Source organism: Electrona antarctica (genome assembly GCF_951216825.1).
Source record: "Electrona antarctica genome assembly, chromosome: 10".
In the NCBI taxonomy this organism is placed as follows: domain Eukaryota; kingdom Metazoa; phylum Chordata; class Actinopteri; order Myctophiformes; family Myctophidae; genus Electrona; species Electrona antarctica.
This window is the reverse complement of record NC_136791.1, coordinates 48,780,794-48,800,863: the sequence shown is the minus strand read 5'-3', so window position 1 is coordinate 48,800,863 and position 20,070 is coordinate 48,780,794. Positions and strand designations below refer to the sequence as shown.

The 20,070-nt window shown below is 41.8% G+C and overlaps 1 protein-coding gene and 1 long non-coding RNA gene across 2 annotated transcripts; one reads left to right on the top strand and one right to left on the bottom strand.

Annotated features, from left to right (window-relative positions):
- Positions 1-4,922: 4,922 nt before the first annotated feature.
- Positions 4,923-11,464, bottom strand: eef1akmt2 (EEF1A lysine methyltransferase 2). Its single transcript, XM_079511717.1, has 6 exons — positions 11,282-11,464; positions 10,902-10,967; positions 10,532-10,646; positions 10,237-10,344; positions 6,161-6,377; positions 4,923-5,193 (listed from the first exon to the last, which is right to left on the bottom strand). The coding sequence occupies exons 1-6, from the start codon at positions 11,395-11,397 to the stop codon at positions 5,096-5,098; spliced, it is 720 nt and encodes a 239-aa protein (XP_079367843.1). The 5' UTR covers positions 11,398-11,464; the 3' UTR covers positions 4,923-5,095.
- A 2,655-nt stretch (positions 11,465-14,119) lies between these two features.
- On the top strand, positions 14,120-17,669 carry LOC306931384. The gene is made up of 5 exons (XR_013791015.1): positions 14,120-14,244; positions 15,224-15,275; positions 15,781-15,942; positions 16,595-16,687; positions 16,783-17,669. It is a non-coding gene; the product is annotated as an uncharacterized lncRNA (long non-coding RNA).
- Positions 17,670-20,070: the final 2,401 nt, after the last annotated feature.

Below are 20,070 nucleotides of genomic sequence, written 5' to 3'. Positions count from 1 at the left end.
AAAACAACTGAACTCTGAACAAGAAAAGGGATGGAGTGCTCCCAGGCAGCAGCCAGCTAGTTACCCCTCTCAGCCAACCATGATTTCCCCCAAAAAGGTTCCCATGGTTCAGAGGCTCTGATGTCCCTGGCCTGGGGGAAGGGATTTCCGTTGTGAAGGGGCTCTCTGCCTCCACCGAGTCGTCTTCTGTGCTGGCGAGGGGCCAGTAAGGTGCCAGCCAGTACCTTATGACCCCTCAACAGCTCAGCTGTACCCTGTGTAGAGTAGACTATACAACTCACACAGTACAGACTCCGGTCTATTTAGTACGAACAATTCTTTCATGTGGCGTCAAACACCAACACAAGTTCTCTCCTGTGCAACACGAGTCAAGTGGTGGGCCTAATCTTGCTGTTGTTAGTCTGTCAGTGTCAGGTTGTGAGTTCAATTCAAAGGAGCTTTATTGGCATTAGAAAACATCACAAACTCTGGCTTAGCAGCCATTTTCAGGGTTTTCATGTCACTTGCTAGAAAATGTTTTGCGATAAATAGCAGATCTAATACAGGTAGCTCTGTTCAACACAGTAGCACAATGATTAGTAGTCAGCTCACAAATATTGGTCATGTTTTGAAACTATCTATGGGTGTGTGTATCTGTGGGTTTAGAATGTGTAGCTCTGTTTCCACCACATTTTGTGTGCAGTGGGTGCACAGTCTGTCTTCGCCTGGGAGCCGCAGGTCGGCCTGTTGGATGCCTTTCTCTATTGCGAGGCTGTGTTCACCGAGTCTGTACCTATAGTCAAGGCTTTCCTTAGTTTTGGGTCAGTCACAATGCTCAGGTATTCTGCCACTGCAAATTCACTATTTAGGCAAAATAGAATTCCATTTTGGTTTTGGGTTGAGTGGTAACTCTTTCCAGTATGTCAGGTAGCTTTCTTTCTGATTCAATTTAGTGGGTTTTCTGTTACTGTTGTTGGTCGTTACCAACAACACAAACTGCTATAACACTAAATAAAGAGCCCAGAATTTCAACCCCCACAAGTTCTAAGGGAGCCGGGCCCCCACTTAGTACACCTTAAAGGACAACTTTAGTTTTTTTTCAACCAAGGTTCATGTTTTAGGTTGTTATTAGAGAAAGTAAAAGATGAGTTTGTTTTTTTTTTTTCATTTGCTGCTTTCTTTCATTTTAGGGATTTTTAGCTGTGTTTGACAGCGGGGCAGGGGCATTCGAGCATGGGGCTAAATATGTATTTTCTTTACAAAATATTATGGCGATTTCTTTTTTTATTATTTACTATAGTCCTAATAGACCCCAGGAAGTTACGTCTGGCCACAGAAGATCACAGGTTCTACTGAATGTGAAGGAGGCCTACTGGGGGGAAGCCACACTGTGTGTCATAGGCTCAATATGTCAGTTTGACACATTCAGTAGATCTCGTGGTCTTTTGTGGCCAGATGTAATTTCTTGGGGTCTAGTAGGACTAATAATAAAAAAATAAATCGCTAACACATTTTGTAAAAAATACATAATTAGCCCCATGCTCGAATGCCACGTACCGCCCTCCTGTCAAACACAGCTAAAATCCCATCTTTTACTGAACCTTGGTTGAAAAAAACTAAAGTTTTTATCCAAAGGTGCTGCACTCAGGGTGCTATCCATCCGACTCTGGATCCAGTTGAGGACCGCATCGTTTTTCTGCTCGCTGTGCAGGTTATGTTGAGGGTTGAGGTTTTGGACTGGATCGACAGGTCATGCCGATGCTGTATTTCCTCTTGACATGGTTCAGGGTGATTTCTCACTCCTGATGTCAGTGTAATGAACTGAGGGGTCATTAAGCAGTGGCCACTCTTCACAACACAAGATATTCTTTTAATTGTATAGCTGTCAAGTACAAAAACAACAAACTCGACTCTTTTTGTCAAATACCTTTAGATTATAAAATATTATACAATGTGTACAATGTACATTCTTTTTTTTATTAAAAAAGGAGGAAAACAGAAAAGAAACCAGACTCAACTTTGAAGAACAAAAGGGAGGGGATGCTCCAAGCAGCCAGTTCTGCTCAACCACGGTTTCTGAGAAGTTTTCAGACTTGGCAAAAAGTCTTGAAATGCTGCAAACGAGGAATTCCTTTCCCAGTCCCACTTCCACATTTGCATCCATGCCATGGAAAACTGCACTGCTACATGGTGGAGTAATTCAATCACTCAACTAAAATCCTATTAGAGACCTTCAAAGGGGTATCCAAGGAGATGTAGCGAAAAACATAAATATTTACCATCACACTTGAGAGGTTAAAGTGAAAGCATGGCATTCATACTGGTGGTGTCAAGGAGGCTATAGCTGCACCGCCAGGTCCCAAACCTTTGATTAGCCTCACGTTATGAGTGGAATAAAGGTGCCAACTCAGAGGCTACAAAATGTGCTGATGCTGGCGTGTCTACAGTATGGTTCAGTAACAGTCCAATAATCCACAAGTTTAGGTTGTATTTAGACATGGTTACCGTCATAACGATGGTTATGTAAAACATTTGTTTAAATGAATGAAAATGAATCTGTTCTCTGTTGAGCTTACAATTTACATTTAGCAGACGCTCTTAATCCAGAGCGACTTACATTAGGCAAGAACAAAAGTATGGGAGTACATCACATATACAAAATGCATTTATCAAGAAACATGCGTAAGCTAAGAACGTAACTAGAACATATCTATATAATGACACCATACATATTAACTATACATATATACTTACTATACTATGCTATACATATGTACTATGATGTGCTATGACTACATACAATAGAATTATTGTGCTGTCTACATGACATGCTACAAGTCTGTTTCAAATGCTATCTAAGTCTAAAAAGTGCTATCTAAGGGGGTAGGATAAGTGCTATGGGCCATGATGGAGTCTGAAAAGGTGGGTCTTCAGACTACGGCTTAGGTTACCATTGTAACATTTTAAAGGCCCACTTTTGTTCTTGAAAGTTTGTTCAGTGACACATACCATGGCCACAAATGCAACAATGTGTCTATGTTGTTGTAGCGTAATAATGTGATGAATGAGACTGACATTGTCGGGATTAAATTAGCAGAACAGGTTAGACACACAGGTTATGCAGGGTATTAACACCAGGTTATGCAGGGTATTATTAACACACCAGCCAGCCAATCATAAATAGTCATTAAAAGGAAGAGCTTCTTTCCTTTGATGCCACGTAGTTATTAATTTTAATAGGGGCTTTCACTTCAGAATCTCTGTGCCATGATCCACAAGAGCAATACAGGATGTTGTATGCACTGGCAGAAAAGCTAATGACTAGGTCAATGGGAATTTTGGTGCCTCCCAAAAGCTTCTGCTGTATATTTGTGGCTAGGTTTCTAAGCAACAGTACCTGTATAAGGGAAAGGAGTGTGCCTGCAAGAAGGACCTTGAATCCGTAATGCAATCTAAGCCCCAGCGCAGAACAATGACATTGTTCCTGCAGTGCAACAAAGAGGCGCTTGAAGCAGCCAAACAAGGTGTCTAGCCATTTAAACACAGTGAGAGCCAATGGGAACAGTGCGACAGTCTCTAGATCACAGCGAGGGAGAAAACGTGTCATTGAGCTGCAAAAATATCTAATTTCATGGGAAATTGGTGAGACTTTGTGAATGCGGGCATGACATGCACAACCACCAGGATATCCGCCATCTTGTAAATTTCCAGGCAGTAATTCTGGTAAAGCCGTGCCTGTTTACTCAACAGCATGCCTCAGTGTGGACTGCTCCCATTGGGCCACTGGCCCAGATTCCAATTAGGGACCCAGGGTTTGACAGTTATTAACGACAGAGTTTAGACAGGAAATGGCAAAAAACCTCAACCCTCCACAAAATCCACACCCACTGTGAATTAATTATAGACTGCTGGTTGATTGAAGGAGATATGGACATTGGACAGTCATCGCACGCACGCACGCACGCTCGCTCGCTCACTCACACACTCACACGCTCTCTCACACACACACACACACACACACACACACACACACACACACACACACACACACACACACACACTCACACTCACACTCACACTCTCTCTCACACACACACACACACACACACACCTTCTTTATGATCACAATTTGTCCGTTACAAAACCGGAATAGGACAAATAGGTCTCATGAGTGAATGAGATTATCAATCAAGATCTGCTTTGATGCTCTGACTGAAAAATGTAAGTAGATGCACATGATGAGGAAGGATGTGTTCAAATAGGTTATCCACATATTAGCACCAAATAGCACAGACGCCACAAGATAAGGGAACCTACATCATCATAAAAGTCAATGTTAAGTATACTGTACATGTACAGTGTACATGGACAACCTTCGAGTTTTTAAGCAAACTAGATTGATTGAATCTGTTTTTGATAGGGCTTATTTTGATCTTTTAGAGTTCACTTCACACTGAAACCATTTTAAAAGTTAGTCATAACATAGCTGCTGGAAACTTTTTCAGCAATTCTTTCATTCACCACCAGATGTTCAGATTTGGACTATTTTACATAACTACAGACAGGGCATTACCTCATTTGCTGACTGCTCTATTTGGTTTTATGTTAACTTCATAGATGTTTGCACATATCCTGAAATATACTAACATACAAGTCAGGCTAAACATCTGTCCACTGGACATACAATATCAAGGTAAAGTAAATATGACACCAGTCCAGAAGATGATGGGTTTGTTCAAAGTCTGAGAAATGGCCCCCTCTACTGTAAAATGTATTTATCTTTACCTCATAGCTTTAAAAATTAACTCAGAGTTCACACCAACTATTAAAAACATACAATGGTGAACCATTGTATATCGTTATATAGTGCTCAGCCTCGGTGTAAACGCCCCTTAACAAATATACATAATTTAATTTATAAATAAAGCGTTGAGTTTGGAGAATAAAGTTGGGATACATAATTTATTACAAAACGGTTGAAATGTGTGCAAATAATATAATTATTGGCAATTTCTTCCCCCACAGGACTGTAAAGTGAAAAGCCATAATTTAATTGAAGGAAAAGTCTATAAAATATACAAATATAATATCACACATTTTCTGGCATTAGTGTGGTTCAATGAAGTCGCTTGAAGGTAAGAGCTGTTACACTGTTGCCTGTCTTCCCACCAAACTGGAAACGGGGTGTGGGCAATTCCTGTACAAATTCGAAACCTACAGAAAACAGGAGAGAAAATAATTTGTAGAGATTCATTATAACAGTCATTTTATTCATTTACTTTTCTTTTTTTTTCAACTTATTGTTTTTTATTGTCATTGCCGGGGTAGACAATACATTTTATACATATGAATCATATATCATCATTCAGTTCTTCAATACAAAATTGTCTCCCCAAGGAGACAGCAGCAACATAGAAAGTAACACATTTGAAAAATAATAATCATAAATAATACTAACAACAATAATAATGAAGAAATGTAAACATGAAAGACAACCATTTACTTTTCAAAAACACAAGTTTACAAAAGTGCAGACAAGGAAAATACGACATCATAAAATCTATACATAAAAATGTATGCAGTCTGTTAAAAGGTTTTAACATTTGTACAGCGAAACTGGTTGAGCGCCGACATAATGTCTCAGATGTCTGGGATATGACCCTGGTTAAACAATAGTCTAGAAAGGTTTGAGGCATTACCGAGCCATCCATTTGCCATCTGTGATGTATCCCCAAGGCTGTTTAAAGTCAGACTGTCAGTGTGAAAGATGAGGTCTTAAGGCCTTGGCCCCCTGCAGCCTCTCCATAGTTCTGACTTCTATTGAAAGGAGTGACTGTTAAATGGAAGCTTGCAAGCTTCACGAGCTTGCTTTTGTTGCTTCTTGCACCTTGACAGCCCTCCAGGCAACCGTCTCTGTCAGTGGCACAGTTTAACTGTTTGCACAGACACCAATGTAAACCGGCACACGCTTACATCTCGACGAGAGACGACTATCATTTTTGTGGATGTGCATATACATACAGCTCCAAGCTTTGATTTCAACCGGCACGGCAACAGAGGTATCTCGGGCTGGCTGCACAATTACGTTCTGCAACCACGGGCGTGGGGTTGTTACAGTATACAACTTGCCATTTTAAAGAGCTTGTTTGCATTTTAATGATGGCTCCGCTTCTCCCCTCACCTTCACTGAACCTCTGGAGCAGCTGGTCTTTCGTCCAGTTACAGGAAGTGATGATGAAAAAGCCCCCCTCCTTCAGCGCGTCTCTTAGCGCCTGGACATAGCGTCCTTTGCCCTCCTCCGTCTTGTCTGGGTTTAGGCTTATGGCGTCGTATGTTCCTTTGTCGATGCAAACATCAAATCCCCTCAGTTCCTCAGAGCAGCTCAAAAAGTCCACTTCCTGAGAAGAAGATAAAAAAGTGACAGCCGGTAAACACAAGTTATAGTCACTCCTTTGATCGGCCACATTGTTTGTCTGACTAATCATAAAATATACATCCATTGACACTATTACAATGCTACCCTCCGTTCAATGGCATTCTACAAATGTAACTGTCGTACACCTCACTGGTTCACTTTGAACCTGCAGTACACTTTAGCTGGCCACATAGGAGAGGCCAATTTCAACACTGTGGAGATGGGGCCCAGCACCAATGAAAGGGCTCCTTCATCCAGACAGTGCACAGAACACCAGAGCATTGTGGTGGTGTGCCAAAGAGCCACAAATCCCACCACCCAAGGGTCACATCATTTTAGTTTTATTGGAGGTTTAAGTAGAGTGACTATATAGTGAAATATGTACTGTAGTATGGCTGTGCTGGGAGTATTGCTTGGATTTGTGCACAGGCCAGTAAAATGAAAGCTGGATGTGGGAAAGTGCCAAAACAGCCTGGGAGATGGATGATGATGTGACAGTGAAGATGACCTTTTTTTTGGAGGGGGACACATCCTAGCTCTCTTATCCTGTGACATTGAAGCTCTTTGGCTCACGATCAAATTCCAGGCGGGAACACCCCTTTTGGTGTTTCAAACATTATGTTATACTTTAGCTATTGAGAAATAGCAGATCTACAAGCTCATAGCACGCCACCGAGTGGCGCGCTATGAACTTGTAGGTCTTCTATTTTTGAAAAATCGTTAAAATGTGCCTCAAATCTTTCATAAAATTGTCATGATTTAGAAAACTTTTTTTTTTAATTTCGAGGTCAGGCCTGAATGGGTTAAGGCTGCATATGTGCACAAAAAAAAACACAGATCCATACAATGTGTTGTAGTGTTCTACTGCACATGAGATACAGACTGAGATGCACGCACGCACGCACGCACACATGCACGCACACACGCGTCAATATTGACTTCAGCAGCAGGGCTCTCAGCCCAAGCAAAATACACCTCCATAGCATAGGTATGTGTGTTGTATATATAGTCCATATATGTGACCATATGTACATGTGGGAGGGAGGAAAACTCACTCGTCACCATGCCATGGTCCTTATCGCATGCATGAATGGTATTTGGAACTTGTTATTCTTTGCACATATATTTCAGCAGATGTATTAAATCCTGTCCATTCATTTGGGGGCTGGAGGTGGTCAAATGTAAAACGCTAGGCCAGACTTCCACCACTTTTAAAGCCTTCCTTCTGTCCCACCCCCCCGCAGGGTAAACACTGCACAGTTTCCTCTCACTGCTCTCACAGTCCTGGGCCTGAGTGCAAGTCAAACCGTGTTGCGGAAAGCTAAAGAGCATCACAGGCATTTGGGGTGGAAGGATTTAATACAGCCTCTAATTATCAATTGGGGATTTGGCCATGTCCTGGGGTCCATCAGACCCTAAGCAGTAAAGCACACTATACGTTGTTATTAGTGCTGTGTGGGTAAAATGTTGATTTGTGTTGTGTGTACATTGTACATGGCTCAGTAAGGCAGTTAATGAGGAATCCAAATAATATTTCTTTCTTATATAAGGCTATTGATGACATCCTCCTAAACTATACATATATTAGTAGCCTATAATATTCGATTGTGGGTTAATAAATATAGGCCTATACAAGGAGGTTAAATGGGACGCTATTGTGCAGTCAAAGTTACCAATACAAGCTAGTTAATTCAGCATTCTTTAATTGAAAGGTGTGGAGGCCTGAGGCATACCATACCAGGCCTCAGGCCTACCATTGCGTGGCACATCTATGCACGGAATGTCTATGTTCACAGGCTTCTGTGTGCGGTAGTGATGCGCGGGCCAGCCCTTTGCCCGCAAGTCCCGCGGGTTGTCCCGCGGGGCGGGCGGACGGGTCAAGATTTTCAGCGCAATTATCGCGCGGCAGGCAGGGCGGGCCCCCCTCCCAAAAAAGTAGGGAAAAAAGCATTCCCGTACCTGCTCTCCTGTGTCTATACCGTCTACTCCTCCTGTTGAAACGATCAGCTTGTTCTGTTGTGCAATGTGTTGCTTATGAAAGGGCACTTTAGCCCCTGCCTTATTGTTGACCATTGGAGAAAAGTGTCCTCTCCGTTCTGAGGCTCTGAACCTCGACCGTCATCAGCGCACATATGCACAACCCAAACGATCCGAGACAGATAGTATGTCATCATGTCACGTGAGACGTGACATGTGTAAGTGTTACTGTTAATTCAAATAATTTGTTACGACTCACACAGGAAAGAGGGACGACGTCACCTCTCTCTCTCTCATAACGAGCGACCTCTGCACGTTCCTGCCCCCTCCCCCCTCTCTCTCCAAAGCAATTGAAATGGACTGAACTTGCTGGGTGTTGAAAAGCCAGTCGTTAGGCTACTTTTTGTTTTCGCAGGGGTGGGTCGTTGATTATATATTTTTTGCGGGGCAGGTTGGTGCGGGCTGGCTCCTGTGGCGCGGTGGGACGGGCGGGTTATGAAAAAAAGCCGGCCCGCGCATCACTAGTGTGCGGCCTAGAGGGCATGTGCGCATGTGCTACAGTGTAGCACATGCGCGTTTAGTGTAAGAGGTATGGTGTAGCAGCTACACCATACCTCTTACACTAAACGTGTTTGTGTCGTTTGGGAAACCAGGCCATGGCCATTGTCTGGTAGTTGATGAGGAACCAAATTGATATATTGCTATTGATAACATCCTCCTAACTATACATATATTATGTATGTATAAAGAACTGTCTGTCAGTTATTTCTTCATAACCTGTTCACACCTACAGTTCGAACACCCGCTTCGAATGGGATCAGTGTATTGAAACGGGGAAAATCAGGTGCAATCAGGCCTTTCAATAGACTGAGTAGACGTCTACCCGTCTACTCAGGTGCTCAGTAGGTTGATTCCTTCCTATTGTGTAGGTTGATCTGTGCAGTTTAATGCATCGCATGCAGCTACTGGAGCGGTGCCGTGTCGTTAGTCAGAAGGTTCCTTGTTCCGAAATTACTATCCCTATCTCTAATCCTAACCTAAACATAACCGCAAGCACGGGAGCAGTGCATGTTCGATGTTCGACGCGGTAGACACCACGGCTGCATTGAAAGGAATGATCACCTACTGAGCTCCAGTAGCTGCATGCGATGCATTAAACTGCACAGATCAACCTACACAATAGGAAGGAATCAACCTACTGAGCACCTGAGTAGACGGGTAGACGTCTACTCAGTCTATTGAAAGGCCTGATTGCACCTGATTTTCCCCGTTTCAATACACTGATCCCATTCGAAGCGGGAGGTTCGAACAGCTCTACAGCACCACCACCTGTTGACTGGAGTGTCCTTATCAATTATAATTGTCCATGTTGTCTTTATCCATACAACCGTCAGTTTGCCATTTAAAGAGTTAGTGATGCCACGTTGCAGTACAGTATCAAATTATGCAGTGTATATCATCGGTATACGTGTGGTATTACTATTAAATCACCGCCTCGCTTGACAAGCAATATGACTTTATTATTCATACCAACCAGTTTATAGTTTATCCCATTCTGGACGGGAACCCGTTTGTGTTTTAACTAAGCATTATGTTATACTTTAGCTATTGAAAAATAGCAGATCTACAAGCTCATAGCGCGCCACCGAGTGGCGCGCTACGAGCTTGTAGGTCTGCTATTTTTGAAAAATCGTAAAAATGCGGCACAAATCTTTGAATATATATTCTTTCAGAGCGAACGTTTTTTTTAATTTCGACATCAGGCCTAAATGGGTTATACAGGGTATGCAGTATTTGGAGGAAAAAGGGGCGGTACTACTGGAGTAATTACACAGTGATATAGCCATTTATCAATGTCAACTCACCTTTACAGTAACACCAGTGATGTCCTCAGTCTGGAGAACACTTCTGGACAGCTCAACAGACGCTGCAGAGTAATCTACACCCAGAATATTTGTGTAACCTTGTTTAGCCTTTACGCACAAAAACAACACAACGAGGAAAAGAATAACAGTGGTCAGAGAAATGAACGTTCTTTAGGCTTGCAGAAAAAACATGCTCATCATTCCTGGTCATATTTACAAGCCACATACTGTGGTAATGGAATAAGACATACAAAATAAACTCCATATTATGGATTTGGTATTCCTTTCATCATACCAGTTCAACTAATAAGGCTCCATTTCCAGTGCCTATGTCAAGGATGGCAGCACTTTCTGGAATTTGAGCTTTGTCCATCCATCGAAGTACACGGCTCATACTTTCCTCACCGAACCTTAAAGGAGAAAACAGACGTTAGTGACATATTGCTATGAATATTACTGTACAGTATCTCACTTTGAATGATTTTGCTTCACTTTTATTAAACTAATACCATCCGGTACTAATGCTATATATGGTTTATGACATGATATGTGGATGATAAGTGGACTAACTGGACTTTGTTTGCTTTCACAAAAAGCATGGCTAATTGGCTATACTTCTAGATTTAGAGAGCTGCTGTGTAGGCTAAGTCAGGGCACACATGTACCATATTTCACCAACATCTCCAATGTCTCTGAAAGTCTCCAATTCTCTTTGGTATGCCTCGTCCCAGCTGGAAAAGAGGGCAGGAAATAATCATAAATAGTCAGATGTTGACATGTTGTACGTGGACGATCCGCTGAAGTACACTATTTACAGGACAGCGCACCGAGCGCAGCCAAGACATTATAGCACAGGTCACAGACGCTCCTCTGATAATCAGCCAAAAGGTAAAGGTTTGTATGGATTATTATTGTTTGACACTTTGCAGAAGTGCTCGCTGCACCATGGTGGTGTTTACATGTGTCTGATTTAGAAAGCCCCTAGTAAAAGCTAACAAACTTTTGATGCTCTTTGTTCTTTGGAGCAAGTTGCCGCAACACTTACTATTCCTTCGTTCCGAGCTCTGAAGGACCGAAATCATCTTCCGAGCCTCTGTCTTCAGCTGGTTCTGAAGTAGTATCAGGAGGACAGCCACGAGTGGAATCCATGCTAGCTGCCATGCCGACGACGTTGCATTGAAATCGGTAAGCAATGGAATACTGTGACACCAGGGGTCGCTGTATCCACAGTGCGTGGTTCCACTGGTTTGCTGTGGCAAGATGTGGTTATGTCAACGTGGGGTCCCCCCCCCCCCCCCCCCCCCCAATCTGAGAAGTGAGAACTCAACCCATCGTCAAAAAATAAAATAAAACACTCTGTATACTGTCTGTCTGTCTGTCTGTCTGTACTCTGTAATCCTTTTAGACAAAGTGTTTGACTACTTGTACGGTTTTGCATTTTTGTCTAATAAAATAATCAATCAATCAATCAATCAATCAATAAATCAATAAATCAAGCAATCAATCAATCATGTCTGCCTGCATGTCTATCTATCTATCTATCTACCTGGGAAAAACTGAATCCATTCTCTTTGGCTCTATTAGTAATCTCAGCAAGGCAAATGGCTTCTTGGTTAGAGTGGGTGACAATGTTATCACACGTAAAGATGAAATTACCTACCTAGGTTCCATCCTGGAGGCTAATCTTTCCGGTGATAAAATGGCCACCAACGTAATCAAAAAGGTCAACCATAGAACAAGATTCCTTTACAGGATCTCCTCACTGGTCAACAAAAACACCTTGAAGACCTTAACAGGAGCCCTTGTACAGGGTTTCTTTGACTATGCATGCACCTCCTGGTACCACAGCACCTCAAAGGCCCTTAAAACCAGGCTCCAGACTTCCCAAAACAAACTGGTCAGGCTCCTACTTGACCTAGCCCCCCGAACCCACCTCACCCCTGCCCACTTCGACAGGCTGGAATGGCTTAGGGTCGACGACAGAGTACAGCATCTTGCAATGGGTCTGGTCCACAAGATTCGATACACCACCAAGATACCCATGTACCTGTCTAGATACTTCCTTAATGTTAACGAAGTCCACACCCACAACCCCTGCTAGAAAAACCAGCATGATTTCCCTGCTGGTCTTTGCTGGTCTTTGATGGTCTTTGCTGGTCTTTGCTGGTCTATGATGGTCTATGATGGTCTAGCTGGTGGACCATGCTGGTCCACCAGCTAGACCAGCAAGGCTCATGCTGGTAGACCAGCATGAGCTTAGCTGGTGATGCTGGCCTAGCTGGTGGACCATCATAGGCCAGCTTCACCAGCTTCACCAGCATAGCTCATGCTGGTCTACCAGCATGAGCCTTGCTGGTCTAGCTGGTGGACCATCATAGGCCAGCTTCACCAGCTTCACCAGCATAGCTCATGCTGGTCTACCAGCATGAGCCTTGCTGGTCTAGCTGGTGGACCATCATAGGCCAGCTTCACCAGCTTCACCAGCATAGCTCATGCTGGTCTACCAGCATGAGCTATGCTGGTGAAGCTGGCCTATGATGGTTTAGCTGGTCTCATGCATTACTTTGTACATATTCATGCTGCCATCGGTACAGTAGTCATTGTATAAACGGTTGAGAAATGACAGTTACCATGTGAGGGTCCCTGGGGGTCCCCTGGGGTCCCCGAACCTTGAGACCCCCCCCCCATCAATTTATATATTTTAAATACTTTAACATATCTGCTTACACATGTACAGTAAACAAAAAAGGTACATTTTAATTTAACCATTTTTATTATCACAATCACAGTGATCCAACTGTCATTGTGTAGGACTATGTAATGTATTTTGGAGGGTGTTAAATAACATTGCAGTACATTTTGATTTATTATTATTAACTTCTACTACTCTTACACTACATCTCAGAGACAAATATTGTACTTTAACTCCACTACAATTATTTTAAAACTTTAGTTACTAGTTAATTTGTATTTTTATTACAAAACCTACAGCAATCTGGGAACCCATCTGCAAAAAACAAAGGGAAAATGGCACCCCCTTGAGTCAACAGTTGACTTGAGTCAACAGTTTGTTGACTCAAGTACAGTAGGGAAACCACCTTAGATTTAGGCCATTTGAAAATGGCCAATCTACAAGTTCCCAATTGAGAACTTGTAGATCCAGTTTCAAAATATGTTTTATACATTTTAAGCATTTGAAAGCATTCTACATAATGAGTACTTTCTGCTTTTGGTATACTTTTAAGTGCATTTTGATACCAATACTTTTACCTAAGTAAATATTACCAGACTTTTACTACCAGTATTCATACTTTAACTTAAGAAATGTTTTCCACTACTGCTCACATAGGTTTAAGCAATGTAAAGACAACGTAAACTGTTCAAAACCCACAGCTCATCAGTTTCAGCTTGTAGCTGGTGCTTGATTACTAAACGTAATTGTGAGCTATATGACTGAGACTAGGGATGGGAATGATCAATTCATTGATAATAACCTTATCGATTAACTGGTTAGTTGAGGGCGGCATTTTTATAGTTTATTTTAATGAGAATCTTAATTTCCCCCAACGTCTAACATAAAATACATTTTGCTGATGTAAATACAAAAGGCATATTATATTCCTCAATCAGATATTTATTTGACCATTTGAGATACAGGGCCAGTCAATGGCATCTTTGTGAGGAATAAACAAGATGGGGGCGGCAATCTAATTGGGTGAATACCCACAATGGCTGTTTTGATTCAACTAACATATGTTAATTGGGTCAATGGATTGAAGAATGTGTCAAACATTGGGTCAACAAGATGGGGGCGGCGTCATTTACGGTAACCGTGTATTGCGATGCGCGTATAGCAGAGCAGTTACGGTAATGCACATTGGAGCTGAGACCGCCCGCCTAAAACAACAGTAAACTAGGCCAGGGACCCACGTTTTTATTAATTTAAGTTTACTGTTTGTGTGACGGTGTGAGAGAAGAAGTGTGGACGACCTCAACGAGGAGGCAGAGGTAAGAAACACTTGGTGTGTTTTTTCTTTTCCATTTGTCCGAAATTTCTATTCATTTCAAGTGTTGGCTAGCCGTTAGCAGCTAATAGTGGCTAACGTTATCTTAGCTAGATTCACCACCGGGGATAGCTGGGGAAGGCTAAGCTAAGCGCTAGCTTGCTAACTTCGAGGAGACAGCTATAGAACTTTAATAGCTGTTTATTTGTTAGATGTTTGCACGCCAGGTTCTCTGGTCAGTGGTCACTGGGAGTACTCCTCGACCAGTGATTCCCATACTTTTTTCATGTCAAGGACCCCCAAATTGACACTAATTATCCCGCGGACCCCCATGCAGTTTGACATGCATTAGTCTACCAACCAACCACCATTTAATGGCATTTCTATCTCTGGGACTCCCAATTTATATTGTAAAATCAATGTGTTACAGCCCCATAAGGGTCCATTTGGTTCCAGATTTGTATCACTGAGTTACAGCCCCATAAGGGTCCATTTGTATCACTGAGTTACAGCCCCATAAGGGTCCATTTGGTTCCATTTGTATCACTGAGTTACAGTCCCATAAAGGTCCATTTGGTTCCAAACTATAATTAAGTTGGGGACCCCCTGGAACTCCATTCTAAATCCTAAAGTTTCTGAAAAACCTGTTGCTATGTCAGTGGTTCTCAAACATTACATGTCAAGGACCCCAGAAATCATATGGAAATGGCCGCTGACCCCCATCTGAAAATATGTTGTTCCAGGGACCCCCCCAGAAGCAGTTAAAAACATTCGCTGTGAAAGAACATGCATTCAAAGATTTGCACCACATTTTCACGTTTTTCTTCTTTTAAAATAGCAGATCTACAAGCTCGTAGTGTGGCTCGGTGCCGCGCTATGAACTTGTAGATCTGCTATTTTTAGTATAACATGATGCTTAAAACACAAAGGCGTTCCGGTCCTGAATGGGTTAACTTAGTAGTTCTGTTTTCATTATGTTCCAGGTCACTCCAGTTTCCTGTCCTACTTGCCAGGTTCTCTGGGAGGACTCCTACTGTATGTATATAAGTTAATATCTATATATTATTATGACATTGTGAAGTCAATACTGAAGCAGCATTTTAACTGTCGTAGCTGTAACTTATCCATTGTCAAATAATTAAAGCCATTTCACAAATGTATTGGAAAATGTACAATATTTCCTCAATCCCAGCCTAAAAGAACAGAAGAGTGCTACAGTTAAGTGTGACATTTGTGAATTTAATGAGGTCTGTGATGAAAAGACATATTTCAAACACCTTACAGGACATCTAACAAATGACAAAATCACTGTTGCCTGCCCTTTTATAAACTGTAACTTTAACCCAAACCCTTGCACCCTATCCCTAACCGAGACAACCACATGCAAAGTACCAACCTGCTCAATGGCAGTGTCTGACTCACAGACACTCCATCTCCTGAGCAACTGCTGTGATGCTAGATATGTGAAGTTATGATAGCTACATGACCTGTCTTAGGATGTACAATTCTGTCTTATCCATTATCTAATTTTGTTTTGCAGGTGTATGCCGAATTCAAAAGAATCACAGGAGTTGACTTGATCTCAACATTCCTCTCGACGCTGGATGAGCACACCAGAGGCCTGATTCAAGTTTACCGCTCCAGAGCACACCACCCCAGTCAAGAGAAGTTAAAGGTCCTGTTGGAGAGCCTTGATGACCAGGTGAGATGGAGAAATAATGCCCAAAAGGGTCTTAAAATATCAGAGGCAGTTGGGGACGGGTCTTTTCGTTAACCCAGGGTGCGTTCAGATATAGAACTAAGGCCACTGCTGTGCCCTCTGGTCGTTCGTTTATTCGAACGCACCCTATATTCTGACAACTCATGAAAAGACACACTGATTGGCCAGTAGTCACTTTGAGTGGCAGAGTGCCATCCTCACTTCCGCTCTGTTGTTTTTTTTACAGGTCGCTCCAATGAACTAGGTTTTTATGTCTATGCCTTTAACCGCATGCCACTATATAGTCCCTATTCTGGTGGAACACACAAAAATAGCACATCTACAATCTCACACATGCACCTTTGCGACATGTGAGCTTGTAATTTGGCTATTTTCTGTGAAGATATTTTGTATAACTGATAGTAGAGATCATGGGAATCAGTGGTTAGAAAGTATCTTTGATTATCAGACAGCTGGTTTTTATATTCCTTGCTTTTTTAACAAAAGTAATTACAGATCTATTTCTTGATTGGAATTCCCACATGGTTATCATCAGCACTGTCCTGTCTGGAGTAGATTATCAATGAATAAAGCATGCAATGTTGTGCAGTTATTTGAATCAAATTCTAACTCATGTTCTTTTCTTGGTATGTAGACCACATATATCATAAGACACAGGAGGGTGGTGGCACTCAAAGGACTGCAGTTCTTTCTCAAGGAAAAGGATCCAATTGTTCAGACCTGTCAGGTAAATCAGCATTTCAGCAATCAATGAAAATCCACCTCATTGTCATTTTGGGATATTTCTTAATGTTCATTTTTTGTTAATGTGCTCCAATCTAGAGAGACGATGTGGACATGCACACCAGTGGCGTCCGTATGGCTATTCTGGAGATCGTGGCGCTTCCAGGAGGCCCAGACTCGGCGCTACAAGCTGCGGTGGTATTGGAGGATTAAGTGGTCGTTGACGGCCTTCCAGATGTTCCAAGTGCCTTCGCTGTTCTCTTTGGCCTTATTTATGCGCTCCACATCGAGTATCCACCAGGTTGGAAGTTCTTCTTTGAGGCTGTGCAAAAGCTGTTCCTCTCTCTGGATGCCGAGAAATGTTCAGCACGCGTTGAGACACTGAGAAACGTATTGTCTCAGTAATAGACAATGTTTTAGATCCGATTGTTTTGAAGTTGAATCTCAGACTTCCAACTATGTCTCATCATAGACCTTTTTTTTCTTCTTCTTTTTGCCAAATGGATCTGCATAAGGGGTACGGGCGTTGCACAAGATGGGGTCTACATCTAACTATGTCTCAGATATAGACTTTTTTTTCTTTCTTTTGCCAAATGGATCTGCATAAGGTGTTGCACAAGATTGACTTTAGAACCAAACTGTCTCGAGTATCCACCACGTTGGAAGTTCTTCTTTGAGGCTGTGCAAAAGCGAGAAATGTTCAACACACGTTGAGACACTGAGAAACATATTGTCTCAGTAATACACAATGTTTCAAATCTTAACTATGTCTCTACTAAACTAAAACTAAAGGCCACATTTAACTTTTTTACTTTTTACATATTGTTACAGACTTCAGAACTTTAAGACAGTGGTTCTCAAAATGGGGTCCTGAAGGGAATTCTCAACAATTACTTACAATGGCATAAAAATCAACCTTTATCATATACTTTGGCTGTTTGAAGGTAGCTGATCTACAAGCTCAAAAGGCGTTGTGGTGCGTTGTGAGCATGTAGATCGGATATTTTCTAAAACAGTTGAATAATTGTGGGATTTGAACTAATATTGTGAACATTTTAATACAAATGGGGGGGGGGGGGTTAATTTGTTTCAATTTGGGATCCTGACCTTAAAAAGAAAGTTTGAGAACCACTACAAGAATTGTTAAGCTTGTCATAAGCCATATAAGTCAGACAATGATTTATTTTACATGCGGTTATAGAATGTATGTTGCCAATGGTTGCACTTGCACTGAACATGGTGACAGTATTTTGATGCCATATGATGGCACATTTGCACTGACGAATATTGTGGAGATATTGAACATTGTTGTTCCCAATGTTATTGGTACTTGCACAGAAGGCATTTGCACTGAACATGGTGACAGTATTTTGATGCCATATGATGGCACTTTTGCACTGAATTTATAGTTTACTGTGACAAGTATTGTGAAGATAGTGAATATGTTCCCAATGTTATTGGTACTTTTAAATAAATAGTACATTTAATTCAATCAATTATGTTGTAATGTAAAATAATTTGTTTTAATGCCTAAATAACCAGTACTAGTTGACTGAGTGTATTACACAAGTGGCGATAACTAAATTGTGTCAATTGGCTGAATTGATAAGCCAACATAGAGTTTTGTTCAGTCAACATTTTAAACTGAAATTGCAATTGGCTGAATTAATGGCCAATGAAAAGTTTTTCGTTATGTCAACATTTTAAAATGGAGAATTGCAATTGACTGAATTAATAGCCAATGAAAGGTTCTTCGTTCTGTCAACATTTTATTCTGGAAAATTGCAATTGGCTGAATTAATGGCCAATGAAAAGTTCTTCGTTCTGTCAACATTTTAAACTGGAAATTTGCAATTGGCTGAATGAATAAGCCAACGGAAAGTTTTTTGTTCTGTCAACGATTTAAGCTACAACATTGACTCAACTCAAAAAACGAATTGCAACAAGTTGCTATATAATAATCAATTGGATGAATTCTATTTTTTTTTCAGTGTATTGTTGGTAGCTCCTTGCTGAAGTGATGAGTGTTGTCTCTGCTGTGATTGAAAGAGAAGTGGAATTTCTGCCGAACTGTATAGCTGGTGTCATAGGGTGATGGTCGACACCCCCCAGGGGTGGGCTCACCAGCATCCCATGCTAGTCACCAGCACCCCATGCTGGTCACCAGCATCCCATGCTGGTGACCAGCATCCCAGCATCCCATACCAGCATCCCATGCTGTTCCAGCATCCCATACCAGCATCCCATGCTGTTCCAGCATCCCAGCATCCCATGCTAGTCACCAGCATACCAGCATCCCATGCTGGTCATCAGCATACCAGCACCAAAACACAACATATGCTGGTTTTGCTGGTATGCTGGTATGCTGGTTATGCTGGTCATACATGCTGGTTTTTCCAGCAGAGGGAGTGCAACGAACCATGTACAACCCAGATTCGGCACAAACAAGGGACTAAATTATTTTCGCTCCTATACCACCAAAATGTGGAACGCCCTACCAACTGTCATTAAGACATGCGAATCCCTTGACTCTTTCAAAACCGCTCTCAAAGGGCACCTACGGACGGCTGCAATTCGAAACTGGCCCCTGTAAAATCGGAATCCCTCAAACACGAACGCAAGGACAACACAAGAGACGGTCGCGGCCACACAGCCAACTCAAGGTATGGCCACTGAGCCAACTTGGGGACCCAACGCAAGGACAACACAAGAGACGGTCACGGCCACACAGCCAACTCAAGGTACGGCCACGGAGCCGACTTGGGGACCCAACACAGCTCCTCCAAGGAAAACAAACAAATTAACGGAGCTGAACGTGAATCCCCCCCACCGCCCACCCCTTTTTTCCCCCTCACTGTATATGTTTCTTTTCCCTTTTTACCCTTTTTACCTCCTTTATGATGAATTCCTGTTCTGTCTATAGAAGTGTCTATTTGTACGTCTCTAAATGTTTTGATGATTTGAACATGGTGGACCCTATTGGAAACAAGTGTAATGCTTAATTGGGTCGTCCACTCACAGTTAACAGCCTTTGTATTGAGTTTGTGCTTGAAATGTACTGTAATTCTGCAAACTGTTAATAAATTCTTCAATCAATCAATCAATCTATCTATCTATCTATCTATCTATCTATCTATCTATCTATCTATCTATCTATCTATCTATCTATCTATCTATCTATCTATCTATCTATCTATCTATCTCTATTTTTCATTATAAGAAAGACAGTATAATATTGAAAAATGTATTATGATATATAATATATGAAAGACAACATGATATTGAGCTAACCTCGCCTCACCAGGCTTTCCACCACCTCGGAGGAAAAATATTGAGCTAGGAATGGAAGTCATGTCATTCGATAGGTTACACATGTAGGTGTAACAC